The sequence below is a fragment of the Marmota marmota genome, unplaced genomic scaffold, assembly GCF_001458135.2.
Source record: "Marmota marmota marmota unplaced genomic scaffold, marMar, whole genome shotgun sequence".
Lineage (NCBI taxonomy): Eukaryota > Metazoa > Chordata > Mammalia > Rodentia > Sciuridae > Marmota > Marmota marmota.
Genome location: NW_025999863.1, coordinates 3,502,569 through 3,520,477, shown reverse-complemented (window position 1 = coordinate 3,520,477; position 17,909 = coordinate 3,502,569). Strand labels below are relative to the sequence as shown.

The window sequence follows — 17,909 nt, the reverse complement described above, 5'->3', positions numbered from 1 at the left end:
ATTCTCGGGCGGCGAGGATGCCGCCGACGGGGGCGGGGAGGAAGGCGCAGGGGGCGGTGCGGGCGCCGGGGAAGGCCCGGTCATAACGGCGCTCACGCCCATGACGATCCCGGACGTGTTCCCGCACCTGCCGCTCATCGCCATCACCCGCAACCCCGTGTTCCCGCGCTTTATCAAGATCATCGAGGTAATGGGAGCCCCCGCCTCGGCCTTGGTTTCCCCACCTCTGCAAGTGACAGGTTGGACCGAGGGATCGCGTAGCGCCCTCAGGCCGCAGAACTTTATCCGAAGTTTTAGAGTTTGCAGTTGGAGTCTCATCCGCGCGGCACTGGTGGGGTGCTCCTGAGCAAACGCCTCACCCTTTTGAGTTCCTTGGGTTTGTTAGAGGAGTTGGGCTCCGTGAGCTTAGGACCCCCTTCGAGCCCTGGTGATGGAAGGCCGGGCGGACCAGAGGCAGTATTGCAGCCCGCGTACTCTTCTGTAACTCCCTCGGGTGACAGTTTAGGAACCTCTTTGGGATCAGGATTCATTTCCTCGTTAAACAACCATTTCTTGGTTGCTTGTGCTCTGTCAGGTAGTTTTAGATTCCCGGCCTTTGGAGTTGACCTTCTGTGAGGATGAAATAAGCAGCAGTGACCGCCAGGAATAATAGAGCGAGGAATGGTAAAGAGGCTTGAGGGAGGGGAAGGAGGACTGAGTTATTCATTCAGCAGTGTTCTTGATGACTGCCACGGGGCAGGCAGAGGAAGGCAGCGGTGAACATCTGGCCTGAGGAGCAGATGTGGAGGTGGAAGAGGCAGTAAACCAGGTCCTTTCAGAGGAAGAGCCATGAGGGGGGCGGGAAGGAGCAGGGTGATGTAAGAGGGAGAAAGCAGTGACTGCAGGAGGCCCTTGTCATTCAGCTTTTAGAGTGAGAAGAACCCAAATGCCTCTCCCCCACCTACCACCCCCTCCCCTTTAAAATCAGTGGGAGCTCAAGTCCAGGGAGGAGAAAGGTTATCAGTTATTCCTGTAAGCAGGGTCACACAGTGAGTCAGCCTCTGCGTTCACATTCCAGAGTCTGGATAAATAAATAAATCCCAAGGATCGCTTGGAAGGGGAAAGGGCAGTGCAGAGGCAGCAGCCCATGAGTGGGGAGGGACAGACGAAGCCCCTCTCCAATTCTGTGTGTCCGAGCTCCCTTTTCAAGACCTTTCCTTGATGTTGAGTAATGGTTTCTGGGGCACACACCAGAGCCAGACCCCAAGGAGTCATTCGGCCCCACTACTCTTCAAGTTACTCCTCAAGGCCTTGATTTTCATGTCTGTGAAATGGACATCAGAGTAGCATCTTACTGGTTGGAGCTGTTGTGGGACTTATATGAAGTTCTGTGTCAAGGCTTTGGATCTGTGTCTGGCACTTAGTTTGCCTCAGTAGTGAGATGCTGCTGCTGCAGTTTGCTACCCAGAGGAAGTTAGAAGTTATGTGGCAACTCCTCCTACGAGTGCTGTGGCAGGTGCACATGGAAGATGTTGGTGACATTTCAGAACTCCTCCCTGAAGGCCTCCGGCCCAGCTTTGACCCCACCCCCAGCTGTCCTCCTTATCTTCCCAGGCTTCTGGGGCCAGGACTGTTCACCAGGCTTGCCTCCCACCCCGTAATGACAGATGCCCTTTGCCCCAGTACCCCAGCAGAGAGATGACTCCTCAAGAAAGTCCTGTGCCCATCTGGAGTTAGCCAGGAGGGCCAAACAAGTCACTGTGGACTGCATTAGGAGACCTGGTCGTCAGTGTTTCTGTCAGTGTTACCCTGGAAATAACAAGGATTCTGCCACGGGGATGGAGAGATAGGTGTGGAGGGTGTAGCAGTCAGCTGATGGCAGGGGAGAAGTGGGGGTGGCTTCTTTGGGACCCAATAAACATTTCTGAACCTGTTAGCAAATCTCTGTTTATGCTTGATTTTGTAGTTAATACTTCTTGCTCTAATAGCTTCTCTCCTAATTGGTGGCCTTTGAATGTGGAGCAGCCTTTCTTAATTTTGGGGTCTTGCATCCTCTTACTGGATACTACACACTTTCTTCCCAGAAAAAGTATGTCTAAGCTGGATGTGGTAGTCTTGCCTGAAATCCCAGCTACTCAGAGGCTTAGGCAAAAGAATTGCAAGTTTGAGGCCAGCGTCAGCAACTTAGTGTGATCCTGCCCTAGAAAATAGTAAGGACTGGGAATGTAACTCACTGGTAGAGAACCAGTGGGTTCAATCCCCAGTACTGCAAAAAAATAAAAAATAAATAAAATAAAAAAATAAATCTACAGCGTCGGGTGTTCCCACCACAAGACAAGAGCCTCTGTTGATCCTTGGTGTGGTCCCTGGGCCAGCAGCTTCAGTGTCACCTGGCAGTCAGTTTGAAACGCTGTTTCTGGGGCCCACCCCAGGCCTCCTGGATCAGAAATTGCATGGGTGGGGCCCCGCCGACAGTTTAAGCAGTCCTGCAACTGATTCTGGTGCCTGTTAAAGCTTAAGGTTCATTAACTAAGATCTGGCCAGGAACGAGTGGAGGGAATCAGCTGAGTCTCAGATGGCTGCACCCTGCCAGCCAGATGCTTCCTGGAGGTCAATGGAGCTCTGGCCCGCCCCTGGGATGACACCAAGAGTGCTGTGGTTCTGGGGTGTGAACATGACCAGCACAAGTGGATGAGGAGATAGTTCCTGTGAGAGTGTGGCCTGTGCAGAGGCCACGTTTGACCTCCACATATGTTGTCCTGACATTAAGAAAAGCAGAATGGTTATGATTTTCAAACTCAGACATTTTGCCACTGAAACAGCTTTTTTTTTTTTTTTAATATTTTTTAGTTGTAATTGACATAATACTTTATTTTATATGTGGTACTGAGGATTGAACCCAGGGCCTCACATGTGCTAGGGGAGCGCTCTACCACTAAGCCACAATCCCAGCCCTGAAACAGCTTTTTGAGCGGGATGTTAAAGCAATTTCTTGGTTCCGGTCATTGTCTACTTTGAATTTTTTTAAAAAAATATTCTTTAGTTGTCAGTGAACCTTTATTTTATTTATTTATATGTGGTGCTGAGAATTAAACCCAGTGCCTCACACATGCTAGGCAAGCACTCTACCACTGAGTCCCAGCCCCTGAATTTTCTTTGGAAACGTGGGAGGGGCCACTACACTAGGTAATACTGTTCTGCCCCATCCCCTTCCAGTAACCCCACCCCTGTCCTTTTGGTCCAGATTCCTGGACCATGTTGATTAGTGTCCTGAATCAGGTTAGCATGTCCGTAGAGAGTAAAACTGTCGAGTGTCAGTAGAAGACCTGCCCTGCATTTCACTCGGGTTGTTGTCATGCTAGGTTAAAAATAAGAAGTTGGTTGAGCTGTTGAGAAGGAAAGTCCGTCTTGCCCAGCCATATGTCGGTGTCTTTCTAAAGAGAGATGACAAGTAAGTGGCATTTTTCCTTCATTCTTTTGTTGAAGGGGCCTTGGCGCCTGGCTCCCTGCAGTCCTGCTGTGTAGAGTAGCGTGGACCTTTCCCCTTGACCTAAGAGGAGCCCCGGCTAAGGGCTGGGCAGAATGCCTCTCTAGTCGCAGCTGAGGACTCCGCTGGTGGCTCCTGCACTGAGCTCCCGGGCTCTGTGTAGAGTGCTGGCCGCGCCTGGCTCCACCCTAGCACCGAGCAGGGAATCTCTGCAAACTGTCAAGATGAGGGATCTAGCTTCAAGAACCTGTAGTGTTAAAAGGCACCTGGGAGGCTGCTCGAGTGCCGAGCCAGCCCGAGGTCTCTTCCAAGTTAAAGGAGAGTGGAAGAGAACCCTTCCTCAGCTCTGACCTGGCGAGGAGCTGCCCTGTGGAGGTCACCCTGTGGGAGCCCAGGGCGCCACTCTGCTTTTTGCTTTAATTTTTTTTCTTCTAGCTGTAGATGGACAGAATGCCTTTATTTTATTTAGTATGTGGTGCTGAGGCTCCAATCCAGTGCTCCCGTGTGTTGGGCAAGTGCTGTGCCACTGAGCCGTGCCCTAGCCCCAGGCCACTGTTTGTAAAGTGCCGGCAGGGCCCTTCTATCCCACATGCCCCTGACGCTGTGCGCCCTGCAGCTCGGCTCATGCACCTTTCTGCTGTCCCTCAGCAATGAGGCCGATGTGGTCGAGAGCTTGGAGGAGATCTACCACACGGGGACGTTTGCCCAGATCCACGAGATGCAGGACCTTGGAGATAAGCTGCGCATGATCGTCACAGGACACAGAAGGTGTGTGAGCTGGCCAGCAAAGGGCTTTGTCATGTGGGACCCTTGCACATGAGGCAGGTACAAAGAGCAGCCCTGGAGTGCCCCGTCCCTGCATGGATCCACCCTGTCAATCAGCCTTATGCAGATTCATTATAAGCACTAAGAGCAAAGCAGTGGACAAAGGCTGAGGTTTGTCACCACAGAGAGTAGCAAGCTGTCTCAGATGCTGGCAGGTGGGAGAGCCTTTCCTCCAGGTGCCTAGGCCTGTGCCTACCAGCAAGTGCACACAGCTGGCAAGTTCCACCACTTCTCTGACCGGACATACACATGGCCCCCAGCTTAAAGTGCCTCTGTCAGTGGTTGTGTGAGTGTGAGAGTGTGTGGTTCTGCTGAAGGTGGAACAAGGGCCTCGCACATCTGGGCAAGTGCTTCACCACTGAGCACACCCAGCCCCTGCTTAACGTTTGCAGCAATGGGTTTTCAGTAGGAGCACCTGCGTGTATCCTGCTGAGGAGCACGTAAAACCTTCATAATCTGCTTAGCCTTTTGGTTATTACCAGTCACTCTAGAACATCTGTAATCCCAGCAACTTGAGAGGCTGAGGCAGGAGGATTGCAAGTTTGGGTGATCAATCAAGAGGTCAGAAGATGCTGAGGGGTGGCGCTGGGGTGGTGGCTCAGCTAGGTAGAGCGCTTGCCCAGCACGTGCGAGACCTTGGGTTAGATCCTCGGCACCACATCAAAACAAAATAAAGGTATTGCGTACAACTAAAAAATAAAAGATGCTAGCCTGGCATCAGTGGTTGAGCGTCCCTGGGTTCCATCCCAGGTACCTACCAAAAAAAAAAAAAAGGCTGGTGTGCTCCAGGAGCATCCTTCTGAAGCATGCGTCTCCTCAGAGTCCTGCACCCGGGTCCCTGCAGGAAAGGTCTCAGTGAGTGAGTTTCTAAAAAGCCACCCGTTGGGCCCCTCTTGGAGTCTGTTGAGTCTGGAGTCCTCTCTGTTCTCTTTATTCTCTGTGTGTGTGTGTGTGTCTCTCTTTTTTCGTGGCGCTGGGGTTGGACCCAGGGCCTTGTGCGTGTGGGGCGGGCCCTCTGCCAGCTGAGCTGCCTCTCCAGCCCTGGGGCCCTCCCTGTTCTTACAGAGGCTTTTCTTGTGTCAGTGGCAGGACTAGGCATTGGTTCTGAGACATGCTGGAGGTGTCCCACTGCCACAGGCTTCCAGGCCCTTGTCCTCTGCTCCTGGGGTAGGGATGAGCTGCCGCCTCTGTCCCCTGGAAGGATTCCTGGGCCAGGGGAAGGAGTAAGATGCAGTGGAAATGAATGAAAGCAGAGGAAACCGCCTGCGACCCCACAGGCTGTCAGGGTTTATTTTGCTGGGTGTTCTCAGTCTCTGGCGATGACTTGAGGCGGGAGGATGTGCGTGGCTGCACTCTTTTATGCAAGGGATAAATCCGTGTGGGGGTGGGACCAGCTGCCTGGGGACACCGAGGGGCAGCAGGGAACCCTACAGAAGCAGGCCTGCCAGCCCCTGAGGCTTGAGGTTTGCCCAGCACCCTGGTGCCTGTCCTGGGCACATCAGAGGCCGGGTGTCAGGGGCCCAGTGTCAGCCAGGCTCTGACTACATCCCAGGAGGCTCTCAGGCCACCGTCTGAGGAAGGTACTGCTACTACCCAGTGTGGCGGAGGAGAGACCCTCGAGGCCAGAGGCTTATTTCCGTTTATCTCACACTGAGGGCCTGTCTCGGGTGCTAGGCTGCATGCAGAAAATGGGCACAGGAGGGAGGACAGACGGAAGCTCTGAGATCACACTGCATTCATATGGAAGGGGGTGTTGGGGGGTGGCTGCAGAGATGTTCTTGAAACTGAGTCTGAAGGGAATGAAGAAACCCCTGGGCGGGGGCGTGGTCACGGTGCGTGGCCTTGGGGAGGGGCCTGTGCCCTGCTAGCTGGCATCTCCTCCCAAAGACCCAGGGGCTTGACTCCCTCGGAATGTCCTGGGCCGTCTCTGGGCCTCTGAGAAAGCAGCTCAGCCTCTAGCACAAGGAGCTCGTGTCCCCTCTGCCTCTGTGACTGAGGTGCTGGGCTCACTGCCTCAGCCTCACCCCCACCTCGTTCCCTTCCCAGGATTCATATCAACAGGCAGCTGGAGGTGCAACCAGAGGAGCCGGAGGTGGAGGGCAAGCAGAAGCCGCGGCGGAAGCCTAAGCGGGGCAAGAAGGAGGCGGAGGATGACCTGGGCACCAAGCCCCAGCTGGAGGTGGCGCCGGAGCCCACCTCGGACTCCTCCAGTGGGGTGCTCATGGTGGAGGTTGAGAACGTCGTCCACGAGGACTTCCAGGTCACTGAAGAAGTCAAAGTGAGTCTTGTCGTGCAGGTCTCCCTCTAGTGGCCCCGTGGCCTGGGCAGGACTTGCTGCCTGCCCCTGGGCCAGGCCCGCAGGAGGCCTGCCCTGGAGTGAGCAGCACAGCTCCTCCCAGCAGCTTCCGGTGGAACTGGGCCAGAGGGTGAAGGCCGAGCCAGGCCTTCCTCTTATGGGGGGCAGGTTTTGACCCTGCAGGAGTCTCCAGCTTCCACCAGAGCACCTCCGTCCCCGCTCCACCCTCCAAGCAGGGGACCCCTGGCTGCTCCACAGGAAAGAATCAGCCTTTGGCCCCCAGGCCTCAGACCTTGACAGTCCTGCCGCCTTCTTTGAGCCAAGAGCCAGCCTTCGATGTCCCTTGGGACAGGGCCATTTAGCAAGCTAATCAAAGGCCTGGGGTGTATGTGACTCTCAGGGTGTGCCTCATGTCACTGGCCGCCTCCCTAAGGACAGCATGAGCCAGGTGGGGCCACAAGGGATGGTCTGGGCCCTTTGTGGTTGTGTCCCCTGGGGCTCTGCTGCGGATGCGGGGGCTCCTCCTAGCAGTGCGGGCAACGGGTGCTGTTGGCTGTGGGTGCTGCACTTGTGCTGGCCTAGGTAGGCAGTCCCATGCACAGGGCCACGTGAAGCCCTTGAGACCCGTGCTGGGTGCACACGGGCTTTCAGTGACCTGGTGTGGCTGAGGACAGGAGGTGAAGACTTACCTACACTCATTTTAACTTAAAGAGCTGCCCATGGTGTAATCCCAGCAGCTCGGGAGGCTAAGGCAGGAGGATCACAAGTTCAGGGTCAGCCTCAGCAACTCAGCAAGGCCCTAAGCAACTCAGTGAGACCCTGTCTCTAATTAAAATATAAAAAAGGTCTGGGGATGTGGCTCAGTGGCTAAGCACCCCTGGGCTGCTGGAGCCCAGTTCAGTCCTTGGTAACAAAAAAAAAAAAAGCTTGGCCGGTGGCTCTGCTGCAGTGGAGAGCGTGGTGTTGGTGTCCCCCTGGGAATCTGCAGCCGGGCGGGTGGGCGGGCCTCACAGTGCTGGGTGATGGGTAGGAGGCCTCCAGTGAGCCTGCAGAGGTGAACTCAGTTCAGGGCCACACCAGTGACTAGAGGCCAGGCTGGACGTCATTCAGCGTGACTGGCAGCCCCTGCAGGCCACTTGTGTGCTCATGGGCTATGCCCTGCTCAGAGCCGGTGGCCTTGTGGGAACAAGTGAGGTGTGGTTCATGCTCCAGCAGTGACACTGGCCTCCCCATGGCTTCCAGAGTTGGCAAGAAGGAAACAGGCTTCTGTCACGCCCACAGCGGAGGGCCCCTGTCTCTGGAGAGAGCCTGGTGCGAGGTTCCAGGGTGTGGTGGGCTGAGAGCCCTGGTGGCGTATAGGCTGTAGTGTGGGTGAGGGTGAGGAGCACAGAGCTTCAGGTGCAGGAGGAGGCCAAGATGGGCCCCACCCTTTCCTCCCAAGATGGCCTATTCTGAGGACCAGGCTCAGGGGGTCTGAGGAGACAGGCTTTGGTTTTAGCTTTCACTCCTTGAAAGTGAACGTCTTTCACTGAAGATGTGGGTCTCCTTGGTTTCCAAGCCCAGATCTAGCCTCAGTGGACAGGGAGCTGATGGAGTGGCAGGTGGGCGGGGCTCCTGGGCCACACCCCCTGCTGGCCTTGGCTTCCAGGCCCATGCAACTGCCCCGTCTCCCCACTCACCAGGCCCTGACCGCTGAGATTGTGAAGACCATCCGTGACATCATCGCTTTGAACCCCCTCTACAGGTCTGTCCCCCACGTGAGTGGCTGGCATGCCCTTGGGTCACGCTGGGCCAGCCTGAGGCCCTTTATGCAGCGGGTGGCAGGGGCGTTCCAAGAGGGCCATCCTGCAGAACACAGGGACTGCTCTGTGCAGGGGACACCCTACACCCAAGACCTGGGGTGTTTCCCCTTCCTGCCCTTCCTGGTGTGTCCTGGAGCCTGTGCTCTCATCGTCTGGAGGAGAGGGCCGGAGTCTTGTGGGGGCGGATCACCACCTGCTGCAGGGGGCCGCAGGAGGTCTAGGCTGGGGCACAGCAGGCCCTCTTGGCTCTGACTGTGGAAGGGCAGCACTAGGCAGTAGGACGGGAAGGCCTAGGCCTCTTTGGGGACAACAGTGCAGTGAGGGTGAAGGCCTGGCTGCTGTGGCAGTGACCCCCCTCGTCCCTTGCAGGGAGTCAGTGCTGCAGATGATGCAGGCAGGCCAGAGGGTGGTGGACAACCCCATCTACCTGAGCGACATGGGTGCTGCGCTGACTGGGGCCGAGTCCCATGAGCTGCAGGATGTCCTGGAGGAGACCAACGTGAGTGACCTCCTGCCTGGCTGTGTCCGTGTGGTACTGGGCACCGGGCAGCCTCCGGGCTCAGCACTGTGAGGTGACTGCGGTCAGCAGGCTCTGTGGGTCTGTGTGGGCCACTGGCGAGTCAGTCTGCCTTCAGTCAGGTCCTCAGGTGTCACCTGCCTTTGCCATTCTGTGGACGTGCACACTTGTGGACGTCTTGGGCATGTGGCCGCAGACCCCCGGGCCTTGTCGGGAAGGCGTTTTCAAGCCTGCTGTGTGTCGGGGAGGCGTGGGCAGCTTCCTCCCTCTCTTAGCAGCTCTGGGGTGTTGCTGTGGCCACCCTGCACGTGCGCAGGCCAACTCCTGACCATGAGGTTGTCCTCCCTCTCTCGGCAGATCCCCAGGCGGCTGTACAAGGCCCTGTCCCTCCTGAAGAAGGAGTTCGAGCTGAGCAAGCTGCAGCAGCGCCTTGGGCGGGAGGTGAGCCAGCGACTTGGCTGCCCCGGGGAAGACGGGCGACCGGGTCACAGAGGGAGTCACCAGGCTGGTCTCAAACTCCTGGGCTCAGTTGATCTTCCTTCCTCAGCCTCCCAAGTCTCTAGGAACTCAGGTGCCACTGCACCTGGCCAACTCTGACTCAAGGTCCATAAGCTCTCGGGCCTTTTATTGTTCTGGGCTGTGAAACCATCCCAGAGTCATGAGCCCAAGAGAATGAGAGCTGTCCCAGGTCTGTCCCAGGTCTGTCCCAGGTCTGTCCCAGGTCCTGGTGAGAGTTTCTGTAAGCCCCTCCCCCAATGCTGGCTGCCCGTGGGAGCCAGGCTGGGAGGGGCCAGACTGCACCTGTGCTGGGTCCTCGGAGGCCCTGGAGCCTATCCTTGGCCGGCCTGGACGTTGCTCTTGGAGCCCCGGTGGTATTTTGGTGTGACTCGCTTTTCCCACTTAGTTTTAGGTAGAATTCACGCCCGCCTAGATCTGGGAAGCCTAGAATATTGGGCAGCTCTCACAGGAAGCAGGGCAGTAGGTGGTGGGCTGAGCAGCAGTGTGGGCCTCTACCCTGTCTGAGAAGCGGGGAGGCCAGCCAGCCAGCCAGCCTTCCTGGGGCACCAGTGCTCATCAGCAGCTGTGCTGTAGCGAGACCCCAAGTCTTGACAAGTGCAGCTCAGTGTAGGATTCGCCTGCCACATGCCAGGCCTGGGTCCCACCCCAGCACCACGTGCACAGAGGAGAGATGGCATGAGGCTGGCACTCGGGCTCTTGAGTCCAGAGTGCGGGCGGACCGCCTGCCGCCGCCCTGAGCCCCCGCCCCCCGTGTCTTCGCAGGTTGAGGAGAAGATCAAGCAGACCCACCGCAAGTACCTCCTGCAGGAGCAGCTGAAGATCATCAAGAAGGAGCTGGGCCTGGAGAAGGAGGACAAGGACGCCATCGAAGAGAAGTTCCGTGAGCGGCTGAAGGAGCTGGTGGTGCCCAAGCACGTCATGGATGTGGTGGACGAGGAGCTGAGCAAGCTGGGCCTGCTGGACAACCACTCGTCGGAGTTCAAGTGAGCACTGCCTCCGCGCGGGACCTCGATCCCCAGCAGTGGGTGGGCCGGGAGGTGTGTCTGCGGGTAGATTGTCACAGAGTGTGGAGAGGCTCCAGTTGTGTCGCTTTCCTTGTCCAGGCTGGAACTGCCACCGTCTCCCTGATTGTACAGATGAGCAGATTGGGGCCTGGTGATCAGGGCCCTGGGCTGGGAGGTGACCACAGGATTGAGGGCAGGGGTGCCTGGGTTAGAGCCATTACCCCAAGACCACCTCTGCTTCTGTCCCCTGAGAGCAGCCAGGAAATGGCCAGGTCTTCCTGTGGCCCTGGCCTTGCCGGGCCTGTTTGCTCAAATACTGTCGCAAGTGGGGAAAGCCTACCGGGCTGGAGGAGCCCATGAGGAGCCCACGCTGTACCCACGCCTGCCATGCACAGCCGCGCTGCCTGGCCCCTCCCTGCATAGCTCACTCTGCCTGGGGCCCAGGAACCGAGCTTCCCAGCAGGCTGCCCCCAGGAGGGGAGAGGCTGGCCTCAAGGACGTGTCAGTGGGCTTGGTGGCCGGGCTGAGGCCTTGGGACAGCTCTCATCGGTGGTACTGGGGATTGGGCCCAGGGTCATTGTACAGCTGAGTTCTCTCCCAGACCTTTTTATTTTTTGGAGATAGTCTCCCTAAGTTGTTGCTGGCCTTGAACCTGGCAGTCCTTCCTCGGCCTCCCGAGGCTCTGGGATCACAGGAGGCTCTGGGACAGCTCTTCAGGGGCGGCCTGACCCAGGCAGGCACCCAGTCCTGGGTGTCTTGGCTACTGGGCCAGATCCCCTGGCCCGGAACACTTGGGAAGGCATTGGAGCTTTAGCACCCAACTCCTGCTTCTGGGGTGGCATCTAAGTGTCCCACTGCTGCTGTGACAGTCCCTTAAGACGACAATGCCTTAAGAAGATCTAGCACACCATCTGAGTTCTGGGGCGGGAGTCCAGTGGAGGTCTCTCAGGCTGGTCCCTCCTGAGGCCCTGGGAGAGTTGCATCCTGCCTCTTCCTGCTCCTAGAGTCCCCCAGCCTTCCAGGAGCTCCTGGGCCCGTCTCCATCTGCAGAGCCAGCAGCACAGTGTCCTCTAGGCTCTGACCTCCTGCTCCCTCACTCCTAAGGACCCCTGGTGACACTGGGTCTCAGATGACCCAGAGTGTCCACTCTGGGGCCCTTCTGCAGGACTCCTGGGAGGCGGCATGTTTCACAGGTGGGGGGTGGTGGATGTTTTGGAAGCCATTTGTCCCCCTGCAAGTGCTGTGTCCTCCTAGGGGCTTTGGAAACTTGGGGACCAGCCCTCCAGGCCTGGAGCTCCCTTCCCTTCCGGATGTGCGCCAGTGTGCGCGGCAGACTCTGTGCGGGGCTCTGGGGCTCTGTTTGCTGACCTGGCTGCGCCCTTCCTGAGGCACCGTCCGCCAGGCCCTGGCACTCCGTCCCACAGGGTGGCTGCAGCAGGCCTCCGGCTGCTGTTCAGCCTGGACACCTGCAGCTGCCTGAGGCTCCCTCAGCCCGAGTCTGGCTGTGGCACTGCCTGGTGACGTCCTCCCACTGGGCTTGGTGTGTCCTTATGTGAATCCCCCGGGCGTGGGGCCCAGTGGGCCATTGATCTGGGCAAGCCGTGCCCCAGAGGGTGGACTTCATGGCAGCACGTCCCTAAGTTACCCAATACCTTTCATTCCTTGGTGGCAGTTCTTCCCCAAAGTTAAGAGGTCTCCACCTCCCCCCAGCCCACGCGCTCATGGCCCAGGGCAGCTGCCATCCAGAGATGCACAGCCCCGGCTCCGGGTCAGTCTGGGTGGCCCTCCCAGCCTGCAGTAACCCTGGCCTTCTCCTCCACTCAAAGCTTTGGGTCCAGTTTCTCCCCCGTCCTAAGCCTTGTCCCCTCTGTGCATCTCCCTCAGTCTTGGCCTCGAGGGCACAAGAAGGTCAACGAGGCTGTGATGCACATTAGATCTCAGGCCCTTCTGCTGCGCATCCGGTGTTTGGCCGAGAAGTAGAGCAGGCAGGGCCCCTGTCCCAGGGGCAGAGAGACCCCTAAGTCCCCACCACGATGGCTTTCCAAGGCATTGACCGCCCAGGGGCGCTGCCCTGTGTGGGCCCACATCGCCCATGGTGGGCACGGCATGTGGTATGAAGGACCCGCACAGCCGTGCGGCTGCTGCAGCAGAGGCCGGGGCACTGGGACCCCACTCACCAGGCTCTGTTGTGGCAGTGTCACCCGAAACTACCTCGACTGGCTGACGTCCATCCCCTGGGGCAAGTGCAGCAAGGAGAACCTGGACCTGGCCCGCGCCCAGGCGGTGCTGGAGGAGGACCACTACGGCATGGAGGACGTCAAGAAGCGCATCCTGGTGAGGCCGGGCACAGGGGCCCCACTGCTCTCCTGGTCTGATGCCAAGGCTGAGTTCCAGGAACGGGGACTTATAAGGGACAGGACTTGACTTGGCTCAGTTCTGGAGGCTGGGAGGGCCCTGAGCATGGTGCTGGCCTCTGTGCTGTGGTGGGAGGTGGCCAGCTGGGACCTCTGCCTCTCCTGGGCCAGTACTGCCCTCGCCAGGCCCCACCCCAAACCTGCTGCCATGTGACCACAGAGCTCGTGTGTCCAGTGGTGGGTTCTAGAGGACACGTCACACCAGCACTCCTGGCCCTTGCCCCTGCCAAGCACCTTTGGCCCACATCCTGGGTGCCTGGTTGGGGTGCCCAGGGCACGTTGGGGAGCGAGGATTGCCATGGTCTCATGGCCCTGTGCTATGAGGGCCACCTGGTAAGGGTTTGAAGGTGCTGGTGGGGGCTAGTGATGTTGAGGGGCGGGGGCCTGGGCCACTGGCCCCGCCACCGTGGAGGGCTCATGGATTTGCCACAGGGATAAAAGTTGTACTGGGGGCAACAGAAACTGGACACGATGGGTGACAGAACAGGAGCCAGAGGGAGGTGGGTGTGTGGGGGCGTTGACAAGGGTGGGTGCAGCCACTGGGCACCTGTTGTCTGGCACCTGGTCGTCCAGTTGGATGTGCTGTCCTTCCTGGGGCTGATGGCAGCTCCAGCCAGCCCTTGGAACAAGCCCAGCGCCCTCCTGAATCCCAGGTGCTGGGGAGACGGGGAGGGAGAGCTGCTCACCCGCTCCGCTCCCGGGGAGAGGCCAAGCCCTGCTGAGCCCCCCTCTGCCTGCAGGAGTTCATTGCCGTCAGCCAGCTCCGCGGCTCCACCCAGGGCAAGATCCTCTGCTTCTATGGCCCCCCCGGCGTGGGCAAGACCAGCATTGCCCGCTCCATCGCCCGCGCCCTGAACCGCGAGTACTTCCGCTTCAGTGTCGGGGGTATGACCGACGTGGCCGAGATCAAGGGGCACAGGTGGGCCTGGTGCACCTCCCCTGCACTCTCCTCGCGCTTCTGCCCCTGGCTGCCTGTTGGGTGGCCGCCAGAGTGTGTCTGGAAGTGGGCGGGTCCCACAAGTCCAGCTGGTGGCTTTGGCCCCACACCCACCCCCCCTCAGGCTCTTTGGGAGGCTCTTGGCCAGGCTCGTCGGAGGCCCCGCAGTGGCATCTGGTGTCCTGGCATCCCACTCCCTGGTGCCCTGGTGCTCTAGGCAGAGTCCCTGGGTGGCCTGGCGCCCTGCCCAGCTGTGCCTCCCCGGGAGCTGGGGCGGAGTCGCAGGTGCCAGGGACAGCACCTGCCTGTTCTCTCCTGCATTCAGGCCCAGGGCTGGGGCTGGAACCGTGTCCAGTGACTGCATGCTGTGGCCTTGGATGCGCAGTGAGGGTGCTGCTTTCTCCGAGGGCCTCCTGCCACCCCAGCCCCTAGGCGGTGGTTGTGGAAAAGCTCGGCTGTAGCTTTGGTGTGAGCCAAGCATGTGCTCCAGGTTGGCCTCGCTGCTTATAGAGCTTGGTGGCCGCGAGGCCTGGGGCCCCATCCCCAGCACCACAGCAAGGAAGAGAGTCAAGTCTGTTGAGGAGGTGACATCTTTTTTCCCAGTGCTGACATGTCTGGCTGCCAAGGCTCATGGGCATGCCTGGCAGCCTCCCTGCGGGGCAAGGGGCTCTAGGAAAGCAGGGGACAGGAGCCACAGCAGGCTGCGGGAGCGGGTACCGAGGCCGAGTGTGCCCTTCCTGGGTGTGCCCTGCAAGGCAGAGGCCACTCCCTGGGGGTGAGGAGACCTTGGCGGAGCAGAGGAGCCAGTAGGCGTCCTCTGAGGTGGAGGGGAGGACACAAGAGGGGCTGAGGGTAGAAGGGCAGGCTTTCTGTGACGACGTCAGTCTGGGTTCCAAGGCAAGGACAAGGACAGGACACTGATAGCTGGGCTAAAATACGTCATCATAGCAGCAGGCCCACAGCCCTCCACAGCTCCCACCTCCCTCTGGATCAAAGCCCAAGTCTTCCTGGAGACCAAAGGCCTGTCCCCTCCGGTCCCCTCCCTGCCTTCCCTGCCCCCTCCCCCTGCCCCAGCAGTCCTCACTCCAACACGCCAGGCCTGGTCCTGCCTCAGGGCCTTTGCGTGAGCCGGGCCCTCAGCTGGAGAGCTGCTCCTCCAGACACCCACTGGCTCCCTCTCCACCTTTGCTCAGAGCCTCTCCCTGAGTGTTTCTTGCATATCCCACGAGGCCTTCCCGGCGCCCCAGCCCGCTTTCCCCTTCCCTGCAGGTGGGGTCTCTGTGCCCCATGATCCCCCTCTGCCTCCCTGGGCTCTGCCCTGCTGGGCCTCGGCGCAGGACTCCTGTCTCAGGTGTCCCTGGGCAGAGCAAGTAGCTAGCTTATCAGGAAGCCCCTGGAGGGAAGGCACCGGGCTGTGGCCAGGCCTGGGGACGCACCTCGTGTGCCTGTAGTGCAGGCCCTGGAGAGCTGGCCTTGCAGCTGTCCCTTAGGAAGACGGGCTGGTCTGCCACGCCGGGGATGAGGCCGAGTTTCGGCATCTGGGTAGGAGTTGTGAGCTGCTGGGGGGACCCAGGGAGCCCCGTGGTCCAGGCCACTCGTGTCTGGCTGGAGACCCTGCGTCTCTGGCTCGGGTGCGAGGCAGGTCAGGGTGACTGCGTGTTCTTGCTACCAGCGGCTGGTGGTTTCCTCATTGCTTGAGTGCAGGGTGTGCCTGGGCTCCTGACCCAGCTGTGCCCCCCGCTGTAGGCGGACCTACGTGGGGGCCATGCCCGGGAAGATCATCCAGTGCTTGAAGAAGACCAAGACGGAGAACCCCCTGGTCCTGATAGACGAGGTGTGTGCCGGGCTTTGTCCTCCAGCCGCCCAGGTCGTGCTGCGGCCCACCCTTCACTCCCCGGCACACACGCCGCAGGGTGCAAGGGTGCCCAGACCAGGGAGTGCTGTCACTGTGGGGGATCCACCCTACTGGGGCCTTCTCAGTGGCACTGGCTCCAATAGGGGGAAGGTGTCCCTCTTGCCCCTTGCTGTCCTGAGTGGCACAGGAGTGGGGCAAAGTGCCAGTGCCACCTGCCTTCTGCCACTCCAGGTAGATAAGATAGGCCGGGGTTACCAGGGGGACCCCTCTTCAGCACTGCTGGAGCTGCTGGACCCGGAGCAGAATGCCAACTTCCTGGACCACTACCTGGACGTGCCCGTGGACCTGTCCAAGGTGCGTGTCCTACTGCCTGGGGCTCGCGGGGCGGGGGCTGGCCAGGCCCCCTGGGGTGGCAGCACCTGACCACCTTCCCCAGGTGCTGTTCATCTGCACGGCCAACGTCACTGAGACCATCCCCGAGCCACTGAGGGACCGCATGGAGATGATCAATGTGTCTGGCTACGTGGCCCAGGAGAAACTGGCCATTGCGGAGGTGAGGGCCAGCCGTCCCTGCTGCCTCCGGCCCAGAGGCAGGAGCTGCCTTGCTTGGGTCTCGGCTCTGCAAACACCTCAGTGCCGCCAGCTGCTGTGCCCGCTTTGCAGAAGTCCACTCACGGGACTGCAGGGTGGATGTGGCCCTGGGTAGGGGCACTGTGGACTGCGCAGCGGTAGGTAGATGAGGCAAGAAAGGAATTCAGGCACAGGTGTCCTTGGAGCACTCTCCTGCCTCGGGGTCACGCTGTGCGGTAGCGGGAGCCACTCTAGCATCCCCTTCTTGAGGTCACACTGAGATGCCTGCCTGCCAGAGACACTGCACTGGGTGCAGGAAGTGTGCTCACCTGCTCTTGGTGTCACACTGGGAGTTCTGGCCCAGGCCTGGGTGCTTTGGTAGCCTAGATTGGGTGGTCCCCAGCGGCACAGTGGCCTCTGAGGTGCCTGGTTGCACCTGGAGCAGGATCTCCGGCTGCTTTCTGGAAAGGCTGCGGGGGCCTCTCCCCTCCCCAGCCCCAGTGTCCTCACCCTGCCCTGCTGAGCCTTCAGTGTCTGGGGCTGGAGGACAGGAGCACAGGACCCCTCAGGAGTCTAGGGACCAACCCCAGGGTAGGATGAATGTGGCTCTGGCCCTGTGTCTCAGATGTCTTAGGCCACACTGCCAGAGCTTAGGGCCACTGTGTGATGGGAGCCGTGCTGGGCTCTGGGTGACCTTGGAACCTGTGACCCCATCTTCCTGTTAGCTGAGGCGGGCAGTCAGCAGCCTCACACACTCACTCTAGTGGTGGGGTGAGCCCAGGGGACCCAGGGGCTTTCCTGTAGGGAGTGGCACACAGGGTGACTGGGACAGCAAGAGGGTCTGTTGATGCAGTAGCATAAGAAGAGCAGGACAGGGGCATGTGACCTCTGCAGGGCCAGGCACCTGCAACCCCGCTTGCTTAGTGCCTGCTGGTCTCATCTGCCAGCCAGGCCCCAGGTGGGTAGTTGGGGCCTGAGGTCCTGGGCCACTCTGGGCCCTGACAGCACTCCTCCTATAGAGGTACCTGGTGCCTCAGGCCCGCACCCTGTGTGGCCTGGACGAGAGCAAGGCCAAGCTGTCCTCAGATGTGCTGACCCTGCTCATCAAGCAGTACTGCCGGGAGAGTGGCGTCCGCAACCTGCAGAAGCAGGTAGAAAAGGTGAGCGGCGACTCTGCCCACTGGCCCTGCTCCTGCCCCGATCTGCCCCCTCCACCCCGCACCGCCCACCTGCACCCCGCTGTCCACCCAGGTGCTGCGGAAGTCGGCCTACAAGATTGTCAGCGGTGAGGCCGAGTCTGTGGAGGTGACCCCCGAGAACTTGCAGGACTTTGTGGGGAAGCCCGTGTTCACAGTGGAGCGCATGTATGACGTGACGCCGCCGGGTGTGGTCATGGGCCTGGCCTGGACCGCCATGGGTGAGCTGGACCCCAGGGCTGCAAGGGTCTGTAGCTCACCATCCATTTGGTTGTCGTACTGAACACCTTCCCCCTGAGGGACCATGTGGAATGAAGCCCAGGGATTTGGAGCTAAGCAAGAAAAAAGGTGTGGCAGCCAGCAGTGTTGTGACACCTGGGAGGGTGGGGGCGGCCCCCAGTCTGAGCCCACCCTGACCTAAGGGCAGGGAACTGGGGAGTGGGCTATACTTGGCAGCAGGGCAGCCTGTGGGTCCCAGCTGAGGGCAGCATTGGTTACTGTCTCTTAT

The 17,909-nt window shown here is 59.6% G+C and overlaps 1 protein-coding gene across 1 annotated transcript; it reads left to right on the top strand.

Annotated features, from left to right (window-relative positions):
• Window positions 1-6: 6 nt before the first annotated feature.
• On the top strand, window positions 7-17,764 carry Lonp1 (lon peptidase 1, mitochondrial). Its single transcript, XM_015503665.2, has 15 exons — window positions 7-187; window positions 3,342-3,430; window positions 4,115-4,234; window positions 6,338-6,569; window positions 8,270-8,331; window positions 8,759-8,888; window positions 9,264-9,347; window positions 10,188-10,408; window positions 12,625-12,763; window positions 13,584-13,762; window positions 15,527-15,614; window positions 15,867-15,989; window positions 16,072-16,188; window positions 17,225-17,365; window positions 17,457-17,764. Exons 1-15 carry the CDS (start codon window positions 101-103, stop codon window positions 17,682-17,684), a joined length of 2,040 nt encoding a protein of 679 aa, XP_015359151.1. The 5' UTR covers window positions 7-100; the 3' UTR covers window positions 17,685-17,764.
• The last annotated feature ends 145 nt before the right edge of the window (window positions 17,765-17,909 follow it).